The sequence below is a fragment of the Chelon labrosus genome (genome assembly GCF_963514085.1).
Source record: "Chelon labrosus genome assembly, chromosome: 22".
NCBI classification, from domain to species: Eukaryota; Metazoa; Chordata; class Actinopteri; order Mugiliformes; family Mugilidae; genus Chelon; species Chelon labrosus.
Genome location: NC_140355.1, coordinates 14,809,054 through 14,832,610, shown reverse-complemented (window position 1 = coordinate 14,832,610; position 23,557 = coordinate 14,809,054). Strand labels below are relative to the sequence as shown.

General features: G+C 43.3%; 1 protein-coding gene across 1 annotated transcript in view; it reads left to right on the top strand.

Annotated features, from left to right (window-relative positions):
• Positions 1-1,669: 1,669 nt before the first annotated feature.
• The window catches only part of eng (endoglin), a 37,061-nt gene continuing 15,173 nt past the window's right edge, over positions 1,670-23,557 (top strand). The window contains exons 1-2 of the mRNA XM_084572437.1: positions 1,670-2,078; positions 15,515-15,654. Of these exons, the coding sequence (XP_084428563.1) occupies positions 2,021-2,078; positions 15,515-15,654 (198 nt within the window). The 5' untranslated portion in view covers positions 1,670-2,020. The remainder of the gene's footprint in view (positions 2,079-15,514; positions 15,655-23,557) is intronic.

The following is a 23,557-nucleotide window of genomic DNA, read 5'->3' as shown; positions in this document are numbered from 1 at the left end:
ACCTCATATATTAAAATAAATCCAGTAAAACTTTTGTAAAAATCTCTGTTTCTCGTTCTCTTTGGTCGCAGTTAAGTAGTATCTGCAGGTGTGGTTTTGAACCACCCGCAAACCAAAATAAGGTGATCAAATACCAAGAACACGATCCTTGGACTGTCATTTTTGGTAGTTCGGACTCGACAAGTTTGACTCTGCAGGATGGTCCTACTGAGTCCTCTCGCCTGTTCTTCAAACGGAACAGCAGAATGCAAAATGCATTCTGGGATACCTAGCTGTTCCGAGTCCACACAAGTTACATCTTAAAGCGTGCTCCAAAAAAGGGGCGGGGCGTTCATGTGGAAATTTGGACTGTCCTTGGTCAGATACTTTGATTTATTGGGTAGCGACTGAAGGCGCTGATGTGACAGGAACAGATATTAAGAAATGCTCATCGTGTCGCTTGAGTGACAGCTGTCAGCTGAATTTTAGCCCCGCCTACTTCAAGCAGGAGCGTCTCCACAGACACCCTCTTCCCAATTAACACTGCAACAGGACAGAATTGTGTTTTAAACTTCATCGGTGGGCCAAAGACTTCTGTTACTTCATTTAGCGACAGATTTATTTAAACTATGTAAGAAGTAGTTTAAACACTACTGTTTAAAGTAGCACTCCAATTTGCCACGAAAGTGAAATCACCAGTGAAATGTGTATTATTTTTTTTACCATACTGACATGGGTTGGCAGTGCTATAACAATAAGAAGGAGAGCGCTTGTTAGGCTTTCACAAAAAAAAGAAAAAAAACTCCGGTGGGAGGGGTAACAAAAGTAAATCCGCACCGCCCAGACGGCACAAAAACTTTGGAAAGTCCTGGCATCGTCACATTGCTGAATGCAGCCACATCCTGGCACGTGGATTATAAATCATTCTTAATTCAAGAAAGCCACCTTCTAAAAAGGTAAGTTTGAAAACTCCTCTTTTTCTCTCTCTCTTTCTTTTTAACGCGCTCGCCTTTTCCCATATTTCCCTGAAAGCCTAGAGGGCAGCAGCGCTTATATTCCTTATGATTCTGGACCGGTCAATTATTGTCGATGCTGTGTTCAAATAACGGTGGAGAAGTTGCCAAATATTGGATCCAAGAAAGTCAAGACAAAAAGCAGATTGTCTATAGTGGACCTTTACTGTCCATGTCACTTCTGCGCCTCTAGAGTGCCATCAATATTAATGTGTTAATATTTGTTAGACCCAGTCTCTTGTTTCACCGTGCACTTTATTTATTCCTGAAGTTCACTTTAAGCAGCCGTTCTACTCGTTAAAGACATTTTTTCTGAGACTTTTTTTTTTGTTTTCCTTTGCAGCCGCGTAAACAGTTTACACAGGCTCTTCCTTTCCCCCTCTATATGATTCATATAACAAGAGCAGCCTCCTCCTTATCTGATCGCCGCATTGTGATATTATTTAAAGAAAGCGATGCCGTGGCGCTTCCTGAAACAGCCGGCCAGAAGTGTAGTGACCAGCAGATAACCCCTGGGTTCAGACCCTCATTGTGCGCCAGGAAGAAGGGGAGAAATATTGTGGGATTGTCTCATGTGGAAATTCCTGTCATCCTATGAGGGAATTTAAGAAATTTTAAAAACATCTCTCTCCCAATCTGTTGTTTAAATGACCCTTTAGGGGCTCTCAATTGTTTAAGAGGACATTTTGTTGCATGGAAAAAGAGGTAAACAGCACTTTTGTGGCTTATTCAGCGTTCATATTTTGTGTTATGCCCTTTTTTTTTCCTTGTCTGACCACAAGAGTGACATGCACGAGATTAGGAGTTGGTCATATCCTGATCACGTCTCCTCACTGGATTCTTCTTTCTTCCCCTCTGACCTTTCATTCTTTTTAAGACTGCGACTGTCTGCTCTTCCACTGCTGCAGCCATTGCCTCTCCGCCACTAGACAAGGACACTTCAACCGCTGCCTGAGCGCCTTCACACCCCAGAGACCGAGATTCAGCTTTTACCAACACCTGAGCCTAAAAAAAAAAAGCAATAAGAGATGGAGGGTTACCTCACGCGGTCTATCCTGCTTCTGTGCATCACCATTGCAGCTTCTGGTAAGTCCACGAGCTCATATTCATCACTTAGATCCTAAGTTACTGCTTACATTTGCTGAAAAAAACCCAACAACTCTAGGCTGTTGGATTTAGAAGATTTTGGCCCCTCTGTGCACATTTCTGTCAACCTAGAGTTCAAAGCCAGATATTAATCTTGTCCTGGCCTGTATTCTGACGTCACTTTATTCTCAAGACATAAAAGAGCATTATTTGCGCTGGTGTTTCTTCTTGCACGCCAAATCAGGAATTTACAGCCTTCAGAGCGAGGTTATGTGCTAAACAGATCTTGAATTATGGTTTATTCTTACACAAAGTCAATATTTTATTAGAATAAAACGTAGGTATTCAGACCGCCGGACCACCAAGCCGCCCCGGGAAGCCTTTGTTTGTGCAGAGACAAAATACTTTCTTTGAAAGAGTTCAGACGCCAGGAACAAGACAACGTGTGGATGCTCAAACATTCCATGTGATCCTCCTCTGTTGTCCCCTCTAACGGTCCCTCCCTCTTGGCTGCATGTGGCAGACCATATCTAATTCAAACCTGTAATCCCTACAAGGTGGCAAAGGGATCAGAAACCCTCCCCGTACCTGCAGGCCATAATCCAGCCTCACACGCTTACCAGCGCTCTGCAGAGCCGCTTCGGGGGTGTTTGTGCTCCACTTCCCTGCAGCAACATGGCATTTGGGGTGGCCGCGTTTATAACCACGTGTTTTCCAGTTAATAAAACATTGCCTTTTGGTGCACATCTAAAACTTTTTACCTAGAATGTATTAAAAAGTAGCCAGCTTATGCAGTTTTCCCCCCATGCATTTAAAGATCTAAAAGAAATATATGTTTCAAGCTTCATTTAATAGCCGAGTGTAAATGTTAGGTACATTTTCCCCCAGACTCTAAATGCCGTAAGAGAAAGCATCATACGCCCTGCTGTTAGTTAATATAGTTTTAACATAACATGTCAGAAAAATAGGTCTGTCCTCATTCATTTTTCAACACTGCACTTTAAAGTGAAACACTTTAAGTGCCAAAAAAATTACTTTTTCTCTACTCCTTTTCTGTAAAGTGGCATTTTCAAGTTGCTTTTCAAATAAGGCATAATGTCCCCGGCGAGCATGCATCGTACCGGGAAAACAAGCCTGTTTTTCGAATCCGGCTTCAGCGTTGACCTACCGTAAGACGAATCTCAATGTTGCCACACGTGCTAAGCACCCTCTCAGCAGGGGTGCCGGCGGCAGGGATGCAGAGGTATTTCTTTGGCCAACTGGCAGACCTGTGGAGAGTCGACCTTATGTGGCTTCCGCTGCGGGGGTTCTGTCTCGCTGTCTGCTGGTGGAGTCAGTAAGGAGCTGTTTAGCTCAGCCTTAATTGCCTCTGTGACACATAGTTCTGTACCTGCTATTTTTTTTTTTCTTGAATGAGGCTCCCAGGAATTTCTTCTTCTCTTCTCAATTTCGCATCTTCTGCATCAGCTTTAAGAGACGACCCAGAGGGAGCCGTGACACCGTTCTCCGCCAGCATTGCGCTCTGACCCGGTGTGCTGAATGTTTGAAGCGTTACTCAAAACATTGCCCTGACACACATATATATATATATTCCTCTCTTGTATTGTTTATTCATGATTTCGTAGTCCAGCATTGTCAAATTAATTTGTCGTTTTCTCTGACATTGTCTCCTGGGCTTAGCGCTGTTTTTGGTTTCTTCTGTCGGGTGAATCAAGCAAAAAAACACGAGGTGTGACACGGTACAGCCAACAGTATGCTCCATATGAAATCACATTTTGCACATTTCCACACTGACACTGGCTGTGGAGAAGAGACAAAATAAAAAATAAAAAAATGCACCACCGGTGTATCCACTGTGATTCGAAGGTCTGTTTGTTTAATAGAATCCCAGCCAGCTGCAAGCCGCCGTGGGAGCAGACATGATGTGAAAGCTACTCAAAAGAAGAAGTAAACACAGAAAAAGTAAAAGTAAATGAAAAATAGCCTGCAGCCTGCCACAAATCCCATGACTCTCTTGGCCAACTGCAAGCAAAGATATATTGTGTTTTGCCGGAGCTCAGTCTTGCTTTAGTTTTTATTTGAGCTTTCTGTGTGTTTGACCCTCCACGTCTGCTCCCTGGTATCAGACTTATGGACTCGTAAAACCGGTTTGAATGTGCAGCAGCTGTTGAAATCACAGATATGTGACCAAACCCAAACTCCGTGGACAGATTTGCTCCACATCTATACATTCTAATAACCTCGCCGAGTGATCCAGTAAAGCCAGATGATGGCGTCTGAAAGCTGCGACACACCAAGTCGACGGCTGGACGTTGACCAGGTTCGGTGTACTTGCACCTCCGGCGGTAGTCGGACCAATGTCGATGGCTCTTCAGCCGACTCTGCGCGTTGAACTGGCGGTGGAACGAGTCGTCCGCTCTGGTTGGCGGTTCACCTTAAGGAATATGAGGGAGGGAAGGGGCAGGGCATCTTCAGCTATTCACCTTTGGATGCAGAATTTACTTTGCACCAGGCGACCATTGCGATGCGTTCAAGACACCAGACGCAGTTGGCCTTTGTTGCCAGTAGTTCTTTGATATCAGTTCGGTGTGTCTTGGCTTTAAGTCTGAGATTTAAATTAGAAATTAGAAATATAAATGCTTCTTGGAGCCCTCCTTAGTCTGTTGACATGCATTCATTTACCTTCGGATGATGGAGTATTAGGAAATAATTGAGGAATTTGCATTATGAGACACTATCACATTACTTGGCAACAGTTTCCGATATAACACTTGCAGAGTATGGCCTGATTCTTAATGTCCTTATCAATTCTGTTGAGTTTTTCTAATTCCGAAGGACTGAAATATTAGTCCTACTCCAGGAGCAGAGAAGGCGCCTTTCATTAAGATCATATTATATATCCAATCCAGACTCTATAGCCGATGTAATATTCTGGATGGCTCACAGCCGTCTCTGGGTAAATCAGAGTAAAACTGTGTTATCTTGTTAAGCCCACCAGTCTCCAGTTCTTTAGTTCCAAACGCAGACTTTCCATGACTGCGCCTCTTAAGCTACTGGGGAAAAACAAGTTTTAATCTTGCCTTGCAATTTGACAAACAAGGTTTCATCAGTTATGGATTGTCTATAAAATCAGCCACCGTCTATTTTTTTTTATAAAAACAACCTTTTCTTTCAACCTACACCGCGATTATTAGAATTCCCTTTGTGTTCTGATCAGCCCGGCCTCTCTCTTTTGTTGTTTCCACCTCATCCATATTCTCTGGACAGGCTTCTGTCAGGCTCCAATAAAAACAAAACAAAAAAAAAGCAGACCACATCACACTGGTCTTAGTTTCACTACACTGCCTCCCTGTGAGGTTAATTGTGTTAAAATGTTGCTGTTTTGTTTTGCAGGCCCTACACGGTCCAGCCGGCAGGTTTGCCTCCGAGCGCCTGTGGTGCCGCGATTTGTCTGAATCCCTTTTAGTCGTTTAACTGATTGGTTTGTGCCAACGCCGTGCACGGTGCAAGCGCCTTTGCAGCAGAGGAACGTGTTCTTCCTTTATGCTGGATCACCTGAGGCTTTCCGTTTAATGAACACGCCGAAACATAAAAAAAAAACAATCAGCTTTTAATCTTGATTACTCCCGCGTACGTCATGTGCTTTCTCGCAAGTGTGTCGTTTCAAAGGATTCGGTGTTTCATCTTTCCTTAGAAGAACCCATTACTCCTGGATTCATTTTACATGGCTCTTACGGAGGAGCTGCAGTGATTTTGTATAATTTTTTTTTTTCATAAAGTTTGAGATTTTATGAGACCTTCTTCTCTATGCCGCTCCCCCGGCTTGTAACGCAGAGTTTCTCTTTTAAATCTGTAGCCTCGAAGGCCCAACTGAGATAACCCTGAAGATGTCATCAGGGTTATTTTCCCATTTTCCCCAGACATGACCAAGCTCCTCCAGGACACAGAGGACATTATGCAACTGGCTTTCACAGGCTATTTAGTCCTCTTCAAGATTAGTTAACTGATCTTTGCGTGTAAAGTCTGCAGAGTATCCTTATAAGGCTTTGAGACGTGGATATTGTAGCATGCACATATGTTTTGAAGCTAGACTTTCTGTCTCACTGGCTGCTTATTGGAGGCAGCTGTATGCCACCTCCTCAGAAGACGATTTTCAGATTTTCTATATTTTTTTTCCCAGACCAAGCAGCATAACTGCAACCACTTAAGCTGACTGTGGCAGTTGGGCACATAAATAATTATCTTTGCGTCTGACTGAAGTCTTTGTATTTAGCGATTTTTATCCACTGTGTGTCCGGCATTTCCTGGCAGGCAAATAGTGTTGAATATGCCCCCTGCCGCAACAGCTTCCCCCGTGGGAGTCCGGCGTCGTGATGTTAACTGCCAGACCTCCTGCTGCACTCTTGCCTACCCCAGAGTCTCCCTCCACGGGCTGGAGGAAAAGTACAAAAGTGATTAGCGAGCCGCTGGAGGAAGAGGAAGAGCCGTCTGAAAATGGATCATAAAGGGGGAAGGCGAGAGAGAGACAGACAGATGGACAAACAGAGATAACTGAATTCATAAAGGCTGATTCATGGAGACAGCGAGGGAGTGGGGGGTCAAATTTATGTGACTGTCAAAAGGCAGATAAGTGGTTTAGAAAAGGGATTTGGGGGAAGAGTAGTAAATAGGGGATTTAAAGAACGGAAAGATAGGAGAAAGGGACAAGACAGAGATAAAGAGGCTCAAACTATGAGTAATTAGACTTGGCGAAGGGAAGAAAAATACTGCAACAAAACATTTGTTCGCTGACAGAAATGGGGTGTCAGGGATTTCAGAAGAAATGGAAAGCGATGACGGAGGTTTCTCAGAAGGCACGTTAAAAAAATAAATAAAAAAAAAAGAGGGAAGAAAACAACGTCATGTTAAAAATGGCTTTGAGAGTCAAAACAGTCCACTTCCCCTGTTTTACTGCAGTGAGCCAGCTCAGCCTGCAGTCAGACTGGGTGGCAGGGAGACGCGACCACTTGTCGCTGCCTCAGACCGATTTCAATCTCCTCCAGTGTTATGCCCCTCCCAAATAACAATCCATTTCTGACTGGCTTGCCTTTCCTCTGTTTGAATACAGAAGGCGGTGTGGGGGAGCCTCGCCAGCGCCATGTTCCTCTCCTCTGTTTGTTCCCACGTGACTTTTCGCTCGCCGACACGGTTCCAGCATGTGGTGCGGCACGTTTTGATCCTGGCCACAAATTGTAAAGTAAATCCAGCGTGGTAAATCCTTGTGTTATCTCCCCACTTTCCATTCAGTTTGTGCTGAAACTTATTTTACACTGTGCTTGAGAAGGACAGCGCAGTAAACAAACCAAATAAATGCTCAGTCAGGCCTGATCCAAACCGATTGAAGTGCAGTTTAGCATCATAGTTAATCACAGAACTTTAAGATACTTTACTGAAACTCCCCTGAACATCATCACTGTGGGATTAAAATGTCTTGCCCCCTCTGGCCCGACGCTTTTCATTATGCAGCTGCATGCATGAGGTCTGAATGGCTCATTAGTAGCGGGCGAGATAAACGCCTCGTCAGCATGGCGACCACTTGCGCCCATGTCGACATGCCCGCTCCGCTGTCTGCGGAGATAAGGCATGGCGTTGTGCATTCTTATCTCGAGGTCTGTCTGCCGCGGTCGACCCTGGGGTCTGCACAAACACAGGAAATTGTACCTGCACATTCGGGAAGGAGTTTAGTCGGAAAAGTATCGGGAGTTTTCGGCTGACTCACCTATGACTCGGAGTCAAAGGTGCCCGGTCAGAGAGGCGTTACGGAAACTTCTGGGTGGGCCGCCACCTTTTTACTCCTTAGTGACTTTAATGATTATGCAGGGCCGTATCACAGCCATCTTCTGTCAGACAGTATGAACAAAATGTTCTAAGATGAAATGTTCTAAAGTGCTCTCTGTCATGTTTTGGCACGTACAAAAAAAAAAACAAAAAAACTTTTCAGTTCAGTTGTACTAAGAACTATTTTCACTGGCTTTCCAAACAGAGACACACTGGTTGCCATTGTGGTCACACTTGCCCACTGTGCAGTTGACTGTTGTCTCATGGCAGAGCCTCTTGATTCAAGCACTGGGTGCATAGTTTTTCTTTTTTTTCTTCCCCTGTTGATTCAGTTGCCGCACGGGTCAATCTGTATTTAAAGAGCCGAAATCTCCCTCTGATGTCGGTGTTTGATGCGGTGACAAAATCCTCGCCGGATTTGGACGCTGGATTTTTCATTTCGCTCGCGCTTCCGCGATATGTCATGAGGCGGTACGGGTGTGAGTCAAGGGAAAAAAAAGCCTCGAGACATCTGACAGATTATTTTAATCTGCTCATATGCTGCAACTACAACAGATCCAACAAACTCGGGATACTTAATAACCTTTTCACAGATGCTGCAGGGAATAAAGTTACACTTGTCAAAAAAAAACCCTACCTAACCCTAGTCTTGACACTTCCATTAGTTCAGCGGTGAAAATGAAATCATAAACTTGAACCTGTCTTACAGGTTGTTCTTAGTAGGTTTTTAGCGACCACATAAATTTTAATGCATCTTCACGGGAATAAAAAGGAAAATATTTCTTGGCTTTCTTAGTTTCTTGGCTGATTGTGATGGAAAATTGGTTTCTCTTACTGATGTTCAAGAACATCAAAAAGAATTAGTAGATGCGTAGCTGCGAGTCCATTAAGAAGTGACAGAAGCTCCAACCGTGCGTGGCGGCGGTGGCGGCGGTTCGTCGACCCTTTTGTCAACACGCGGATCATCGATCGGCCTCACTCGCTTCAGATATGTTAAGAAAACATCAGCGCCTTCATTGCTATGCCGCCTTCACGTCGGAAGGCATTAATATTCGCTGGCAAAAAAAAATAAAAAAAATCAGTAGGGAAAAACAAGCTGATCTCCGTTGGTTCTACGCGAGGCATATGTTGTGAGGAGCCGCATCAATCTCGAATGATTGGGAGCAGCCGCTGTGCAATGAATCTCTTAACGCATCAGCCTGCTTTGGTTGCACGTCGTTAGCATGAAGCTTGCCAAATTAGTCTGTCTATCCACCAATTAACACCCGGATGATTAATTGTGTTTTGCCCGTGCTCTTTCAGGAAAACCTAACCGCACAAGGGAATGTAAAAAAGGCACACCATTACCCAGAAAAGGACGGGGCCCTTGAATGTGAAATATTATCAGCCGAGAGTATTGTATCGACTGTGAAAAGTTTCTGCTCTCTGCGCCATCCTTGTGGTCAAGTTGATAATAATAATGAATTGCTAAATGCTAGCAGCGGCCGAGTGGATAAAGTGAGGGGCCGAACAACGCCGCTGTTAGACTTGTTGTTCCTCTGGCTTCCGACAACGATGAGACGACGGACGAATGGCTCCCCGAGGTGTAAACAGAACTAGTGTGAAGACAGGCTGTCTCCAGACCCGCTATCACATCCTCAGTTCCTCTCCGGCTAACGCTGGAAGCAGGCAGGACTTGGCACACGGTCACACACACAAAAAAAGTCTTAAGCCATTAAACTGACAAGACTAATCAGCAATTTTTTTTTTTTTTTGATAGAGTTTTAGGATTTAGAAGTGGGAGGTGAGATGGGTCGGGAAGCCTGTGTGTTGTATGGAGTGTGTAATGTGTAGTACGTAGGGGTGAGAGGCCAGGGGACAGTGCAGGCCCCTGCAGAGCACTGATAAGCGCTTGTTTACCTTCCTGTGGATGGTCAGGCCTCAATCTACAGTTGCGGAAACGCTCGGACAATAGGTGTGTGTGTGTGTGTGTGTGTGTGTGTGTGTGTGTGTGTGTGTGTGTGTGTGTGTGTGTGGAGTCAAGAGAGAAACTTGAGCCAGCCTTGAAGCTCCCCTTTCCCTCTCCCGACTCACTCTGATAGGACCGCCGACCCTCCCTCCCCCTTCCCCATCACGACTCTGTCGCCCGACCCTGGACACAAACAGTTTACACTACCCCAAGGGACCATGGGAGACAGTTGGTCTTGACGTTGTTTGCTGTCAGGGCTTCCCCTCCTGTTTTTTTTCCCTTCTTCCTTCCCTCCCTCTCTCTTTTTGTAAGTTCAGCTGCTGGCTCTACAGGTCTCCATTATTGCATCTAAACTCCAGGCGAGCGGCGGACGCGCCTTTCCACTCACAATGAGGGAGGGGGCATTAAAGACAGGGCATGAAATCAAGCCGGCCTGCCTGCCTGCCTGCCTGCCTGAGCCGAGCGAAAAAGGTGAAAAGGCAAGCTAGTTATCGGGCTGCGCGCACTCTGAATCAAACTCTGAATCTGAATCAACATTTTGTAAAGGTTTGTCGGTACTCATACGCATTGCACGGACGCTCAGAGCTGAGTCAAAAGTCTGAGTCTGCCTGTGCATAGTTGATGTTACTAGTAACAAGCCTAAAATTTAATGCATTTATTTTTTTTTACATACAACAATTTCACATGTTGACCATTTCCACCATTTGTCGACTGTGCATGCTGTAAAAATAGAAAGCGCCACCTCAGCTAATCACATCACGCCGTCTGCAAAAAAAAACAAGAAGAATCTTTATTTTTAATCTGAACAATCACATTTCTTTTATTTCATTATAGGAAGTTTATGAAAAAAGTTGCATTTTTCCATGAAGTGAATGGTCAATGTCCGATTTCTTGTCATTTTAAATTTAGTAATTTTCGTTATTGCCGATGCTCAGAACAAAAAGTGAACTGAAAAATGACCTGCACTTCTTTATATACAGTAGATACTTCTGCTTCTCCTTGCAGTTACAGACAGTCAGGAGCCACAGTGTCTGTACCATGTATGAGACTGATAATGGGCTAGTCACTGATGGAAGCAGAGCGGTACGCTTTTCTCTTCTCACGTTGATAGAGTTGTATCGCTTGATGTGCTGTTATTTTAAAGTAATGCTTGCGGGACTGCACACACACACACACACACACACTAGCCCTACAATGCCAATGACTTGGCAGGGACTCGCTAATTTATCGACTGCATAGTTATCGACTGGCATTCATCTTGTCGACTGCCATCGGCCCATCTGCAAATAAGACGATGGCAGTGGCCGATGCTAATCCACTGTGCGGCATCAATTTCGTGCTGGAGAAATGCTAAACAAGCCTATTTTAAATTCAGATTAAGTATGTTTTATTGATTTTCGAATCATCTTTTACCTTTAATTACATTTTTCAACAACTGCCAGCCAGCGAGCGTCTCACCGTTGCTAAAATCTCAAAGAGAAAGTCTGCGTACAGGTACGGTGGTGAATTTGCTCCCACTGGCATGTTCCGACAGTGTCCCGTCATGGACGTTTGAGATCATATAGATTCACATTATGGGGATCTCAGCAGTGTGTGGGGGCAACTTTGAGTCCTAATAATGATAAATCACCTCAAAGTCTCCAGCAACGCCTGAGCGCCGGGCTCAGTTCAGCTACAGTGCACTCTCCATAATTATGTGGGTCCCTCCTGGACAGTGAAACCTCATTTAAGAGGTTCAGGATGGCATCCTGAATTAATTACATTTTTACAAAGTGTTTTAATTTAAATCGGGAAACAATGAAGATACCACTTTGACGCGCACGCGGACACTCTGTTAGTGGGCTGTTGTTGGACGGCGCAGTCTATAAAATAAGAGAGTTAACCGAACGAATACAACAATATAAGAAGCAGTCACGTACATCTCAGGCTGAGCTCCAACCCGGACTGCGTTTCTTTTGGAAGTCTGAGCTCTACTTCGAGAGATTGCTCTTCGCATCCATCTCCTCCAGCTGTGCATAGTTGACCTTTTGCTAAAATATTACAATCGCACCATTTGCATAAAGCGGAAAAGTTAACGCCAGCTGGCCTCCCCGCAATAAGCATCTAAAGTTGACGGATGAAGACAGAAACTGAGTGAAGCGCGACAAGACGAAGCGCGTCGCGTTGAGCGAAACATGACAGAGTGGGGCTTTGGACGTAATGAGTGAGAACATGTCAGGCTGAGATATCCTAAAATGGACACCGTTGCGCACAATTGAACGCATGTGGGAAACGGATGTCTGTCATTTGCCGAGCGACTTTTTTTTTTATCTTCTTCTGGAATGACCCGGGGGTCAGGAAAGCAGCAGCAGATAGATAGATACCTCTACATTTCAAGGGACTTTGGACAGGAGATTTTTTTTTATTATTATTATTTTCCTTGTTATTTATGGGTCCAGGGTGCCTCAGACACATGTATAATACAGTTTGTTATTCATTGCTCACAGATATTGACCCAGTCCACAAAAATGTGCTTTCACCTAAGGCTATTTTACTGACACCAAATTGACCATTATCGATTTTGGCTTGCGCGCTCGTTGCTCTTCATTTTCTATGCTTTCCATCAGTTTTCTATGACTACATTCAACCGTAAGTCTGCGTCGATTACATGGTCACGGTCATTTGCGTTGATCCATTACCATAAATTTAAGGAATTTGCATTAAAGATTAAAGAGCAAATGTTATTTCACGAGTTCGGCCCATTTTCCATCCTCCTCCCCGATGATTTCTACCCCTGATGCCCAGCATCTCTATAGAGAATCACCCACGTCCATAAACATGTCTTCTCATGGAATGGGAAATGGAGGGGACTGATATAAGTAGATAAAGAGGACAGGGAATTGAATGGCTCTTCTATACCTCATTTACCAGCAAATCGCTTAGCGAGGCCATTGGTATTTCCGGGGTCAAGAGGCTAAAAATGAATGTTCTTCCTATCCTATGGTGAAGGGAGACTAGTGACACATGCATTTCGGCACACACACACACTCTTACGCAGTCAGTGTGATTTATACCAAGACCTCTCTGGCGACAGTCATGGGCCGTTGACGTTGTCACAGCGGAACAAGAGAGAAATAACTTTATGGATGTGGATATTGAGCAACAGACGTTAACAGAGAGGGCCAAAATAACAGGAAGCCAGCTTTGACCTCTGGGGCGAGGGGGGGTGGGTGGGGGGACGCTGCTCTCCATCTCGATTTGAAAGAAAAGCAGAAGCAGAAGATGTTGTCCTCAGTTTGAAAAAAAATAAGATAAGAGGGGCTAAAAAAAAAAAAAAGATGTTATGGGACAAACAAAAGAGGCATCGCTTACAAAATTGTCAAGTAGCACCTGAGTTGATGTGTGTGTGTGTGTGTGTTTGTGAATAGAAGCAGCTCTCTTTTCATCAATGACATTGTGAGGGTACAGATGTAATAAACAAATAAATGAAGTGAACAAAAGGCTCGGGGTTTCATTGTGGATGGGGAACAAAAACAGGAGAAAGAGCCGATTATGTAACATGTTCTCGCTCCCCGTGTCTTGCCGCATTCATCACTTTTCCATGCCATTTTATCTCCAGCTCTGTCCCCCACTCCCCCCCCCCCCCCACGAGCGGCGATGACATTGCCCCAGCCAAGGCCTTTGATTAGTGCTGTATCTAAATAAGGCACATCCGGTTAACCTTCCAGTCTCTCAAAGTTCCCATTAACCCCTTCCTCTCTTTCTTTCTTACTCTCTCGTCTCCCCCTTTCCCTGATGGATGGATGGATGGTGGCCTCCTGGGTAAACACACCACATGCATCATAAAAGTTAGTGGAGCGGTGTGTCATGCAGCATTTGCTTACTAAATTTGGAGTCTCTGTTACGGGATCACACTTGCTCGCTTAAATGCTTCAACGGCAGCTGTTTGGGGGGGGGGGGGGGGGGGGGGGAGGAGGTGATGGAGGCATGCATATATGGATTATATTGAGTTTATATGCTTATCTCTGGCGCAGGACAGATTTCTGACTGAACTCATGAGAACTCATTCCATAGCGAAGGTGCGTTAAAAGGATAGTTTGGGCCCTTTTGAAGTGGGGCTGTGTGAGGTACTTATCCATAGTCAGTGCAGTGGTGGTTAGCACACCCAGGCAGTAGCTGCTGTGAACAGGGTCAGCAACAGAACATCTAAAAAAACAATGTCAGTTTACCTGTGCACTATATTTACAATATGATCAGCGCTTTACTTTCTGTCAAGCTATTGTGCAACTGAAGCCACTATATTCCTTTGACAATAATAGTATTTTACCTCCGGGACCACCAGGAGATGCCGCTCTACCGCTGTGCGACTTTGGGCATTTAACACATTCATTTGGAGTCGAAATAGTGTGTCAACACACCAAAGTCACACAGTAACACAAACAAACTTAACTGGCTGAGACAGCGGTAGACCAGCAACTCCCGCGTTCTCCGAGGTAAAATTACAGTTTTTCTCAATGGAGTCTGGTGGCTTTGAAGAAAGCGTATAATAGCAGCAGTGAAGCTGTGATAGTATTCCAAGTATAGCCTTTAGGTGGGCTTTCTTTAGGGAGGCTGAAATGCATTTTGGTGTTGACCCCGTCCCCAGCTGCTCGCTGCTCGGCTTTCGCGCCTGTTCTCCCGTCTGCTTCACAAAGCTGTGGGCGCGCCAACCACCATCCACCGAAGGGAATCCGCCGACTACGGATAAGTACCTCATACAACACTACTTCAAAAACACCGAACTATCCAATTTAAGGTGGGCTTTGTCCTGAGAAGTAAATCCAGACTGGAGACTCAGTCAGTCATGGTGGCTGTGACTGTAATACCATAGAGCTCTCATAATTCCCCCAGTCAGACTCTTTCATCTCAAGTCAGCAAAAGGGGTTGGAGATTGGACAGAAAAGAGATAGCTGATTGAGCTGGAAAAGAAAGACATCTGACCTCCGTGTTCTTTCTACCCGAGGAAAGGGGAAGTTTGCTTGAAAATATTTTGCCCCTGGCAACTTCGGACAGGTTAAAGTAAACATGCACACGCGCATATTCATTATGTTCTAATACAATAGAACACACACACACACACACACACTCGGCCCAGGTCAAACTCCAGGAATTTATACTCAACCTCACCCATGACCGTACAGCCCCGGCTCGATTAATTCAGCCTCCAGAGACGTGGATCCCCAGGTTAAACAGCAGGCTCATTTCAGAGAGCAGAGTGAGCGGCCTTGATGTATGACTGCAGCCCTGTGTCCTGGCATGTCTGATAAACGTGAACCACGGATCCGTTTTTAAACAATGTAGTCCTATCCACACATTTAACATCCATACTCTGAAACCAGGGAAAAGCTTTCACAATGATTAATAACAAATTTAGCCCTGTGGAGACAAGGAATCTTTAAGATTGCTGGGTCTGTCTGTCTGTTAAATAATTCCTTTTTGTCTTTCACAGACACAGGTTTACATTCAAGGTGCTGCTCATGTAGAAATGTGATAGGATTGTTATGGACAGAGTTGAAATCTTGCATGTCTTGGCTGTTGACACGTGACACTTGAGAATACAAGGAGATCCACATTAATGTTGGAAGTCAGAAACTGTTAACTGTATTGACTAAGATATACACCGCTTACCCATTTTTTATTTGATTTCTTTCAGCGTCAAGTCAGACATGCGATCCCGTGGATGCTAAAGTTGACCCATGGGTGAACATGAGTGAGATGCTCCTTGGCTGCTGGACCAGCTTTGTCAGAGACGACAAGGCAGAGGTCCACATCCTTAACCTGAATTTTGGCGCGGTAAGCATGTCAAGTTTATACGAACGATACTGAGCAGCTTGAACTAATTGTGCAAATGTGAACAATCTGCTCGACATGGAGTAAAATGTAAAACACTAAGCTGGTACGACGCCAGTATTTTTAATGGAAAAAAATAAATGGTAACTGAAATGCTAAACTGCAACCGAGTACATAAAGTTAAAATCCTCTCTGTCAAGCAGCTTGTCCTACAAATCCAATATGCCACTGTGTGACATGGGTATGTTATCGTCTGCTCATTAATCATACTTCTTAGTTGACAGGACGATATGTCAAGTCCAGTCATGCTGAAAAGAAGGAAGCAGCGCACACATGTTCACCTTGCATTTCACACCTTTCTGATAATGAAATATGTCATTCATTCTTACACGGGCACAGGGGATCTGTTTGGAGCATAATTCTGAATTGAATTTCACTCTTTTTACACAGTTGAAGGCTTTGCCTGATCACATGCAATGTGGCACACCATTACATTTAAGTAAAGCCAACTGCGGAGGCTGACAAAATATAAGTAGGGGCAGGTTTTAAAACTACCCAAGTTAGTCTTGCAGCGCTCAGTTCCCCTAAAACCATAAACTTTTGCTTCACATTTTTGTCAACATTCATTTATTTAACACCCATCACTATGCAATATATAAATAATTACTCACTCATCCTGCCGCCACCACCTACACACAGACATACATGCATCGCTGCACATGCACCCACCCACCTTCCTCTTCCTTGCTCGCTCTGCCAACCTTGACGCAACTGGCTTCTTGAAATCCATTTTTTTGGCAACACTGGGAAAATGTGGAAATCTGCATGTTTTCAAAGTATGAGGGAGCTTCTTCAATTCCTTAATGGCCTTAAATGAAAAGGCAGATTGTGCGAAGGCAGAGCATCTTACTGATTCTACTCTCGCCTCTAGCAGTTGACCTTGAAGCTTTGATCATTTTCTTTGAGCTTGTGAGTTTTGCAAAGCTTTCCAATGGTGGAGGCGAAATTAAAAGATATTAAGCACCAGATGAATAACTGAACGCAGAACTAAAATTCTTAAAGTTCAACATCTTAACATCTTAACTTCACTAATTATACAAAGCTTATAATCTTTTGCATGAATATTGTACATAAAGATTTATGGAGTGACAATAGACTGGTCTCGTGCTTCGGCCACTTCCCAAAGAGAGAGAAAATATAATTTCTTCATATGTACATCAACAGAAATTAGTTTGTTATTTCCAGAGAAAGCATTGTTGTCATTTCAGTGAATGGTACATCCTTTATGGTCAGGTATTCTTTGAACCCAAAAGTAGACTTGAAATAAACTGAATAACAATGGCCCGAGTGTGGAGCCTTGTGGTACTCCAGTGGTACAATGACAATATTTGCTTAACCAGATACACTTCTATCCAATTATATTTATTTAATGTGCTCTTAGACGATTGGGAGTAGTTGCTTATTTGTATTTAAGCTTTGTATTTAAGCTACCTCAGCCCTGGGTAGGCAAGTGATTGGGTTATGAGCTAAAGACAGGGAACAAAACACTTATGCTCAGCGAGCAAGAGAAAATGACAGGTTAATAATTACACAACAAGAAATTAGTTCGTTCCACTTTTTCATTTATCAGAGAAAGTACAGGCAGGCAGCAGAGGAAAAAAGAAAGAGTAATGCAGCTGAGCAACAGTGCAACTCTCTGGCATGTACATGTCTTTAAACGAATCACAATCGCCTTGGGCAACACCAAACCCCAGATGATGAAATTATGGCCCTGCAAAGTAGTGCTGGGGGTAAACTTGTTTTGGAACATTTAATGTTATTAAAAAGGCGGGTTCCCTGCAAAGGAAAGCTCCACAAATACACTTCCAGATGTACAGTATGTCAACTGTGTGGTACGACTTTCACTGATAAACTGATAAACTCCAAGAGCTTACTTCAAATCCTGTGTGCAGTTCTTGCAAAAATGTATTTAACCGCTATCGCTCAAGCTGTGAAAAAGCATTGCCACATTGATTTGACCAATGTCACAGGTGCATACCACTTCCACAATAAATATATGCTGCACTAAATAAATGGATCATACAAGAAAGGGCCAACTTGTAAATTTTTACAGCAGGCCAGAATGTGAAGACTTACTCTGGCTCTGAAATAAATAAGCCCCCCAAAGCAACTTCCCACGCTATAAAATGTAAACAAACACACACTTTCCATGTAGGACTTTTATCAGCCTGATAACTAGCTAGCCATTAACAGATTCCAGACATGACAGTTCAGTTTTTTTTTTAGGCCTTCATAACCACCCAGTTCTACTCAGCTGGCTTTGTGTTTGAAGAATTTCTTTAAAGCTAAACAAACTTTAACATAATTGCAGATAGTGTATTGGCTCATTTTGGTTTTCAAACTTATAGATTAAAAGTTTTCTGGAGTTACTTTTTTGGTGTCATTTCCTAAAACTATGTGTTGTTATTGCTCAGCCAGACCCCATTTTTCACTGTCCAACATTGTCGGTCAGCTCACATTAGTCATTTCTTTATCAGTAGGCTCTGTTTGTTTGCTTCTGCTGCTTGCTCTCACTTAGAGTTCTTTATGTAATATTTTCACATAACCTTTACTAAGCAACTGCTCTTTATTGATTATCTCCCTTTATTTTTCACTCCATTGGTTATTCTTTCTTATTTGGTAGAGATTATGAGTAGAGACGCAAGTGTGTGCGCAGTGTAGCTACAGCACTGTCACAAGATAGTGGAATACAATGCCTGCTTGCCCATCAATCACCAAAAATTAATAAGCGTATCCAAGGTCCTCTCTTTTAGCTGCTTCTAGGAAAGCTATAGCGAATACCGTCATATATAGGGAAACCTTCTCCAGTAAACTGAAGTGGCAAAAAGTGATGTTCTAGGAGATTTGGTTGTCCTAGCAATGTTGCTTTTTAATGGTACCTCAGTCTGTAGGTGTATTTTAAAGCTACAGTGGGGGAGCTTTGTAGTGGTTAGAGAAGCAGCTTTGTTCACAGCCTATCCCAGCCGTCATTGGCCGAGAGGCGGGGTACACCCCGGACAGGTCTGCAGTCTTATTACAGGGCTAACACAGAGAGACAGACAACCATTTACGCTCACATGCACACCTACGGCCAATTTGGAATCACCAATTAACCTAACGAGCGTGTCTTTGGACAGTGGGAGGAAGCCGCAGCACACGGAGGGTACCAAACTCTGCACAGAAAGGACCCAATCGGCCAGTGGGTTTGAAACCCAGAAACCCCTTGCTGTGAGGCGTCAGTGCTAACCTCTACACCACTGTGATGAAAATTAAATGAAAAGTACATTTGAGCCCTTGCCAAAAGGATTCACACAGTGCTTATCGAGTTAATTAATCGGCACCGAATAAAGCCGTTTACAGTATACCAGAGTTTTAAATCGGTCTACTGTAATGACATTCCGATGCTGGCACATTAGTAGCTATGTGCGGTATATCAAGCAGCAAGGATTGTTTGCCAGAGTTGAAGAGAGGGCCAACTGCAACAAAGCTGAAGTAGCCCACAGCAAACAGGATTATGGCTGAGAAGCGATAGTAACTAATGTAACCTGGGTTCTATGAATTCAAAGTGTCTGTGGTCAGGAAGAATGAAATAAAGCCAAGGAAACTTCCAAGAAAAGTTATCGATCCTCCAGATGAAAAACTCTGCTTTCATGACAGCTGACGAAACCCTCCGAATAGCTAGACGGGGTAGAGGTAGTGCAGCGTGGCTTTGAGTAAGATTGCTAACATTGTACAACCATTTTCTTTACCTCAAAATTTGAGTCACTGGCATCAGTGTTGCTAAACTCATTTAATGGACTGTAAATGAGAAGAAAGTGCAGTTTGATGACAAAACAGATTTAAAGCATAATAGGAAGGAGTTTTTTCTCTGTCATTTCATTTGGCTTGAAGAGTAAAACCAGACACATTGTACTCCGTGGGAGCAAAAACACAATTTCATGGGAAAAAAGTTTCCTAGAATGGTGCAACATCTCTTATAAAGTACTTGAACCCAGTGTTGAGTTTGTGGGAGTTCACTAAAGGAATTTGGCTTGGGATCTGTGTGATGCAATAGAAATTGTGCAGAGCTTGCATATTCCGTCCTGGTGGGACTACAAGTGGATGTTTTATCACGAAAAGAAGAAAGTGCACGCGAGATCTCTTAACACAGACCCCTTATCTGTTCTTCACCGTCTCGATTTATTTTTTTTCCTTGTTAACACAAGAAAGGGAACATATTCATCTCTTGCCAAACTGTCCCATCAGAAGGGAAGTTTGCTCTTGCCTCCCCCTTTCTTTGTCCTTTAAAATCTTCTTATCACCTTCTTCCCCATCCCTTTATTTTCATGCTGATTTACAACCTGCCAGGGACACTCGACTCTCACAGTTTGACCGCATAGAGAATTATGGAGGGAGCATCAAAGGGGCTCCACAGGCCAGGAGAATTCACTGGGAGGAGCTGCTTGTGCGGGGTCCATTGATGTCACATGCTGGCTTTGGTAGCCAGGGTCTTGGCGCGAGGCCGAGACTAGACCAACGGAGCCAACTCAAGTTAAGGGAGAGAGCCAAAAGAATAACTGGAAACTGCATCAGCAAAGCCCCTTCAAAAAAAATGGTCTCGAGAAAAAAAAAAAAATCAGAAAAGGAAAACAATTGTATCTTGAAAGTACAGGAACAAAAGAAGCATAGGTGAGTGATCAGGGTCAGAGGTCGAAATGAAAGAATGAAAAGTCAGAAAAGGATGAAGCGAAGCCAGTCAGAGAAACAATGAAGCTCATTAGGAAGGAGTATTTCAGGAAGAACATCGCTGAGGTATCTCTGCGTGGAGCACAATGAACTCCAAAGGGGGGATGCCATTCATGCATTTACAACATTAGCACGTACCGTTTGAGGTAAAAACTATAATAAGCGGCATTTCTGGGAAGATGCCGTTTCATGAAATTGTTGTAAGCAGAGACACGTCTTATCGTAATTACTCATTCCTTCTTACGTTTCGTCTGTCAGCAGTCCAGGCTGTCTATTCTCTATTTATAACAACTATAAGAAGGCAGAAGATGGGAAGCAAGCGTCTTCTCAGAATGTGATTACCTGTGGCTCCCTTTGCCTTTTGTCACTGCATCACTCACATTACACATGCATAGGCGTAGACACATGGAAAACATATACGACACAAGGTCACATTTCATGGTTGTCTTCTCCATTGCCCCAGAAAACTGTCATACTGCAGGTTTATCTGTCAACTTATTAATTTTCAACACCCTTTCCTCCTTTTTTCGTACGCGATATTATTAAAAGAGTTCTCTTCTCCGAGCTTTAGATTTCCTACTTGGTTCTTGTGACAACTTATTATTTTCATACTGGTAATAAATTACATTTATTGTTGCCATTAAAAATAAAAAAAAAAAAAAAAAAAAAGTGATTGTGACCAGCTGGGATTGCAGTGCTCCCTTTAGCCGTTTTTTCCAAAGAAACGACTGAAGCACATTTACGAGGTGCAGAAACCATTATGCAAAACCCACTACACACTGATGGTGGTGGATGTGATGACATATCCCTCTGTCCATTTCACTCGCTGTGCAAGCCACTCTGTAAGTGCACCTGTTTGGCTCATAGGCCGTTTGTCCGCGGTCTCCTTAGACCCAATTTACGGAACATTTCCATAGCTCATGCCTGAACTCATCACCATTCGCCTGGACCACACTCTGGCAACATCAGGTAGCAAGTAAATATATTTATTAAGGATTCACACTTTTCCCCCCCAACCCAGCATGCTCATTGTCTCCCCAACAGGCTACATCGGAAAACAATCTACCTTCAGATAAACAGGATATAACAGAATAAAGGTGTCAAAAGGCGTCACAGACTGATAAAAGCAGAAATTTGTCCTTATAAATGTTAACTTCGCACAAAAGCCCCACACTGGGGAGATATTTCCAACCTTTTTGTTAGGCTATTGTTCATTTCTAATGCATTGAGTCATAAAATTGGAGCTGATTGCGAATCCGTGACTCATTCACTTTTCCAAACCCAGTTATCTTCAGGGCCGTTATAAAAGTAAAAGTAATTAGAAGTACAATTTATTAGAATTAAGTCGCTCTTGAAAAATATTAAAATAAAAACTATTCTGAACTCAGACTTGTTTTTCCCGTAGCGAAAAGGTTTGCTCACCACCACTTACATCCATAAAAACGCAGCGGTACCAGCTTTACCCCACGCACATGCGGAGCATAGTAATTAAGGCTGATTCATAGAGTGACTGTGGTGGTGATTAGCGAATCACATCGCCATTGTGTTACAATAGTTGAAATGCGGTTAATGAGATATTACATTATGTGTTAAATTGTGTAAACGGGGTTTAATACATAGCACACAACCACAGGGTTGAGACATATGTGAGACAGCATGTGGGTTGCCAGTTAGAAGAATTACGTGGAGTTGTGTAAAAATGATGTTTGCTAAAGTAATTCTGAGCGCGAGTAATTCAGGATGCCATGTTGTTAAAGAGGTCATATTATGCTGATTTACAAGTTAGTAATTTTATTTTAGGTGGGTTTTCTAGAATGTGTTTGCAAGCTTTCATGTTCAGAAAACTAATTTTATTTATTTATTTTACAATAAGACATTTCTGCACCATCCCCTTTCACCTTCTGTCTGAAATGCTCCGTTTTAGCTCCTGTCTCTTTAAAGGGGAATTTCCGTTTTTTTACAACCTGGACCTTATTTCTGGCACAAAATACAATCGTTTTCTCACCCATATAACTGTGGTGTCATTTGGAGTCGTTCGGAAGATATTTAGATCCAGCGGAGCGCCGCGTATATCCATATAGTGGGAGTGAATGGGGCACCGAAAAACAGCCTCTAAATAATGCATTCTGCCGCGAAACTCGATCATTTCGCCAATATTTTGTTATGATACTCTAGTGCTATTCCCCGTTGATCCTGGAGTTACCTGTTATCATCATCCGGGGTCTATTTAGATCCGCTGGATGTAAATATCTTCTGAAAGACTCCAAATGACACCAAAGTTATATGGGTGAGTAAACGAGTATTTTATGCCAGAAATAAGGTCCAGGTTGTAAAAAACGTTAGTTTTCCTTCAAGGATGTCCTGAAAAGCCTGGTCTGCTCTGATTGGTCAGCTGGTCTACTCTGTTTTTGATCAACTGTGCTGCTGCGTTTGAATGGGCTCGTGTTTACCATGTTCACGAGATAAGACCATACGAACATCTTCCTCTTGTGGCATTCGCAACCTTGTGAGGGTTTTCCGACATGGCATAGGTGGATGATGTGTTGATATTCCTGCTCATCCTGTTAATTGTGTCTCTGCATTTGCCGCGTTAAGCTGCCCAGATGTTTGCCCTGAAGGTTTCTAGCTGCGTTTTCACGACTTCCGACTTAGCGCTTGCACGCCAAGAATCGTGGTTGTAACCACAAGCTAATGGAGTTCATTTGAAGGCTATAAGTATATTGTGCCAAACTAATCGGTATGTGGCCCTTGTGCAAGTTTTACATATTAGATAAGTATTGGAAGAAAAGACTGGTCCCCAAACACAGCATTTCATATCTCTGGGAGAGTTGATTCTCTTGAAATGAACAAAAGCTACTCAGCATACAAAATTAACAGGAAAACCCCCAAACCATAATGGGGCCTCTTTAATGCTATAGAATATAAAAATACTTCAGTTCACATCAGGTAAATAATTAATTTTGATAGCTTTTTCATTTGGTCGCTACTATTTTACCCCCATGCAGCGCATAGAAATGTAATAATAGCACCAAGCTGCATTACCTCATTATTGTCTGTGTCAATATGAAGACAGACAGCAAAGACACCTTCCTTCCTGCCCGTCTCCGAGCCCTTCTCAAATGACTGGCACGGCTTTTTCTGT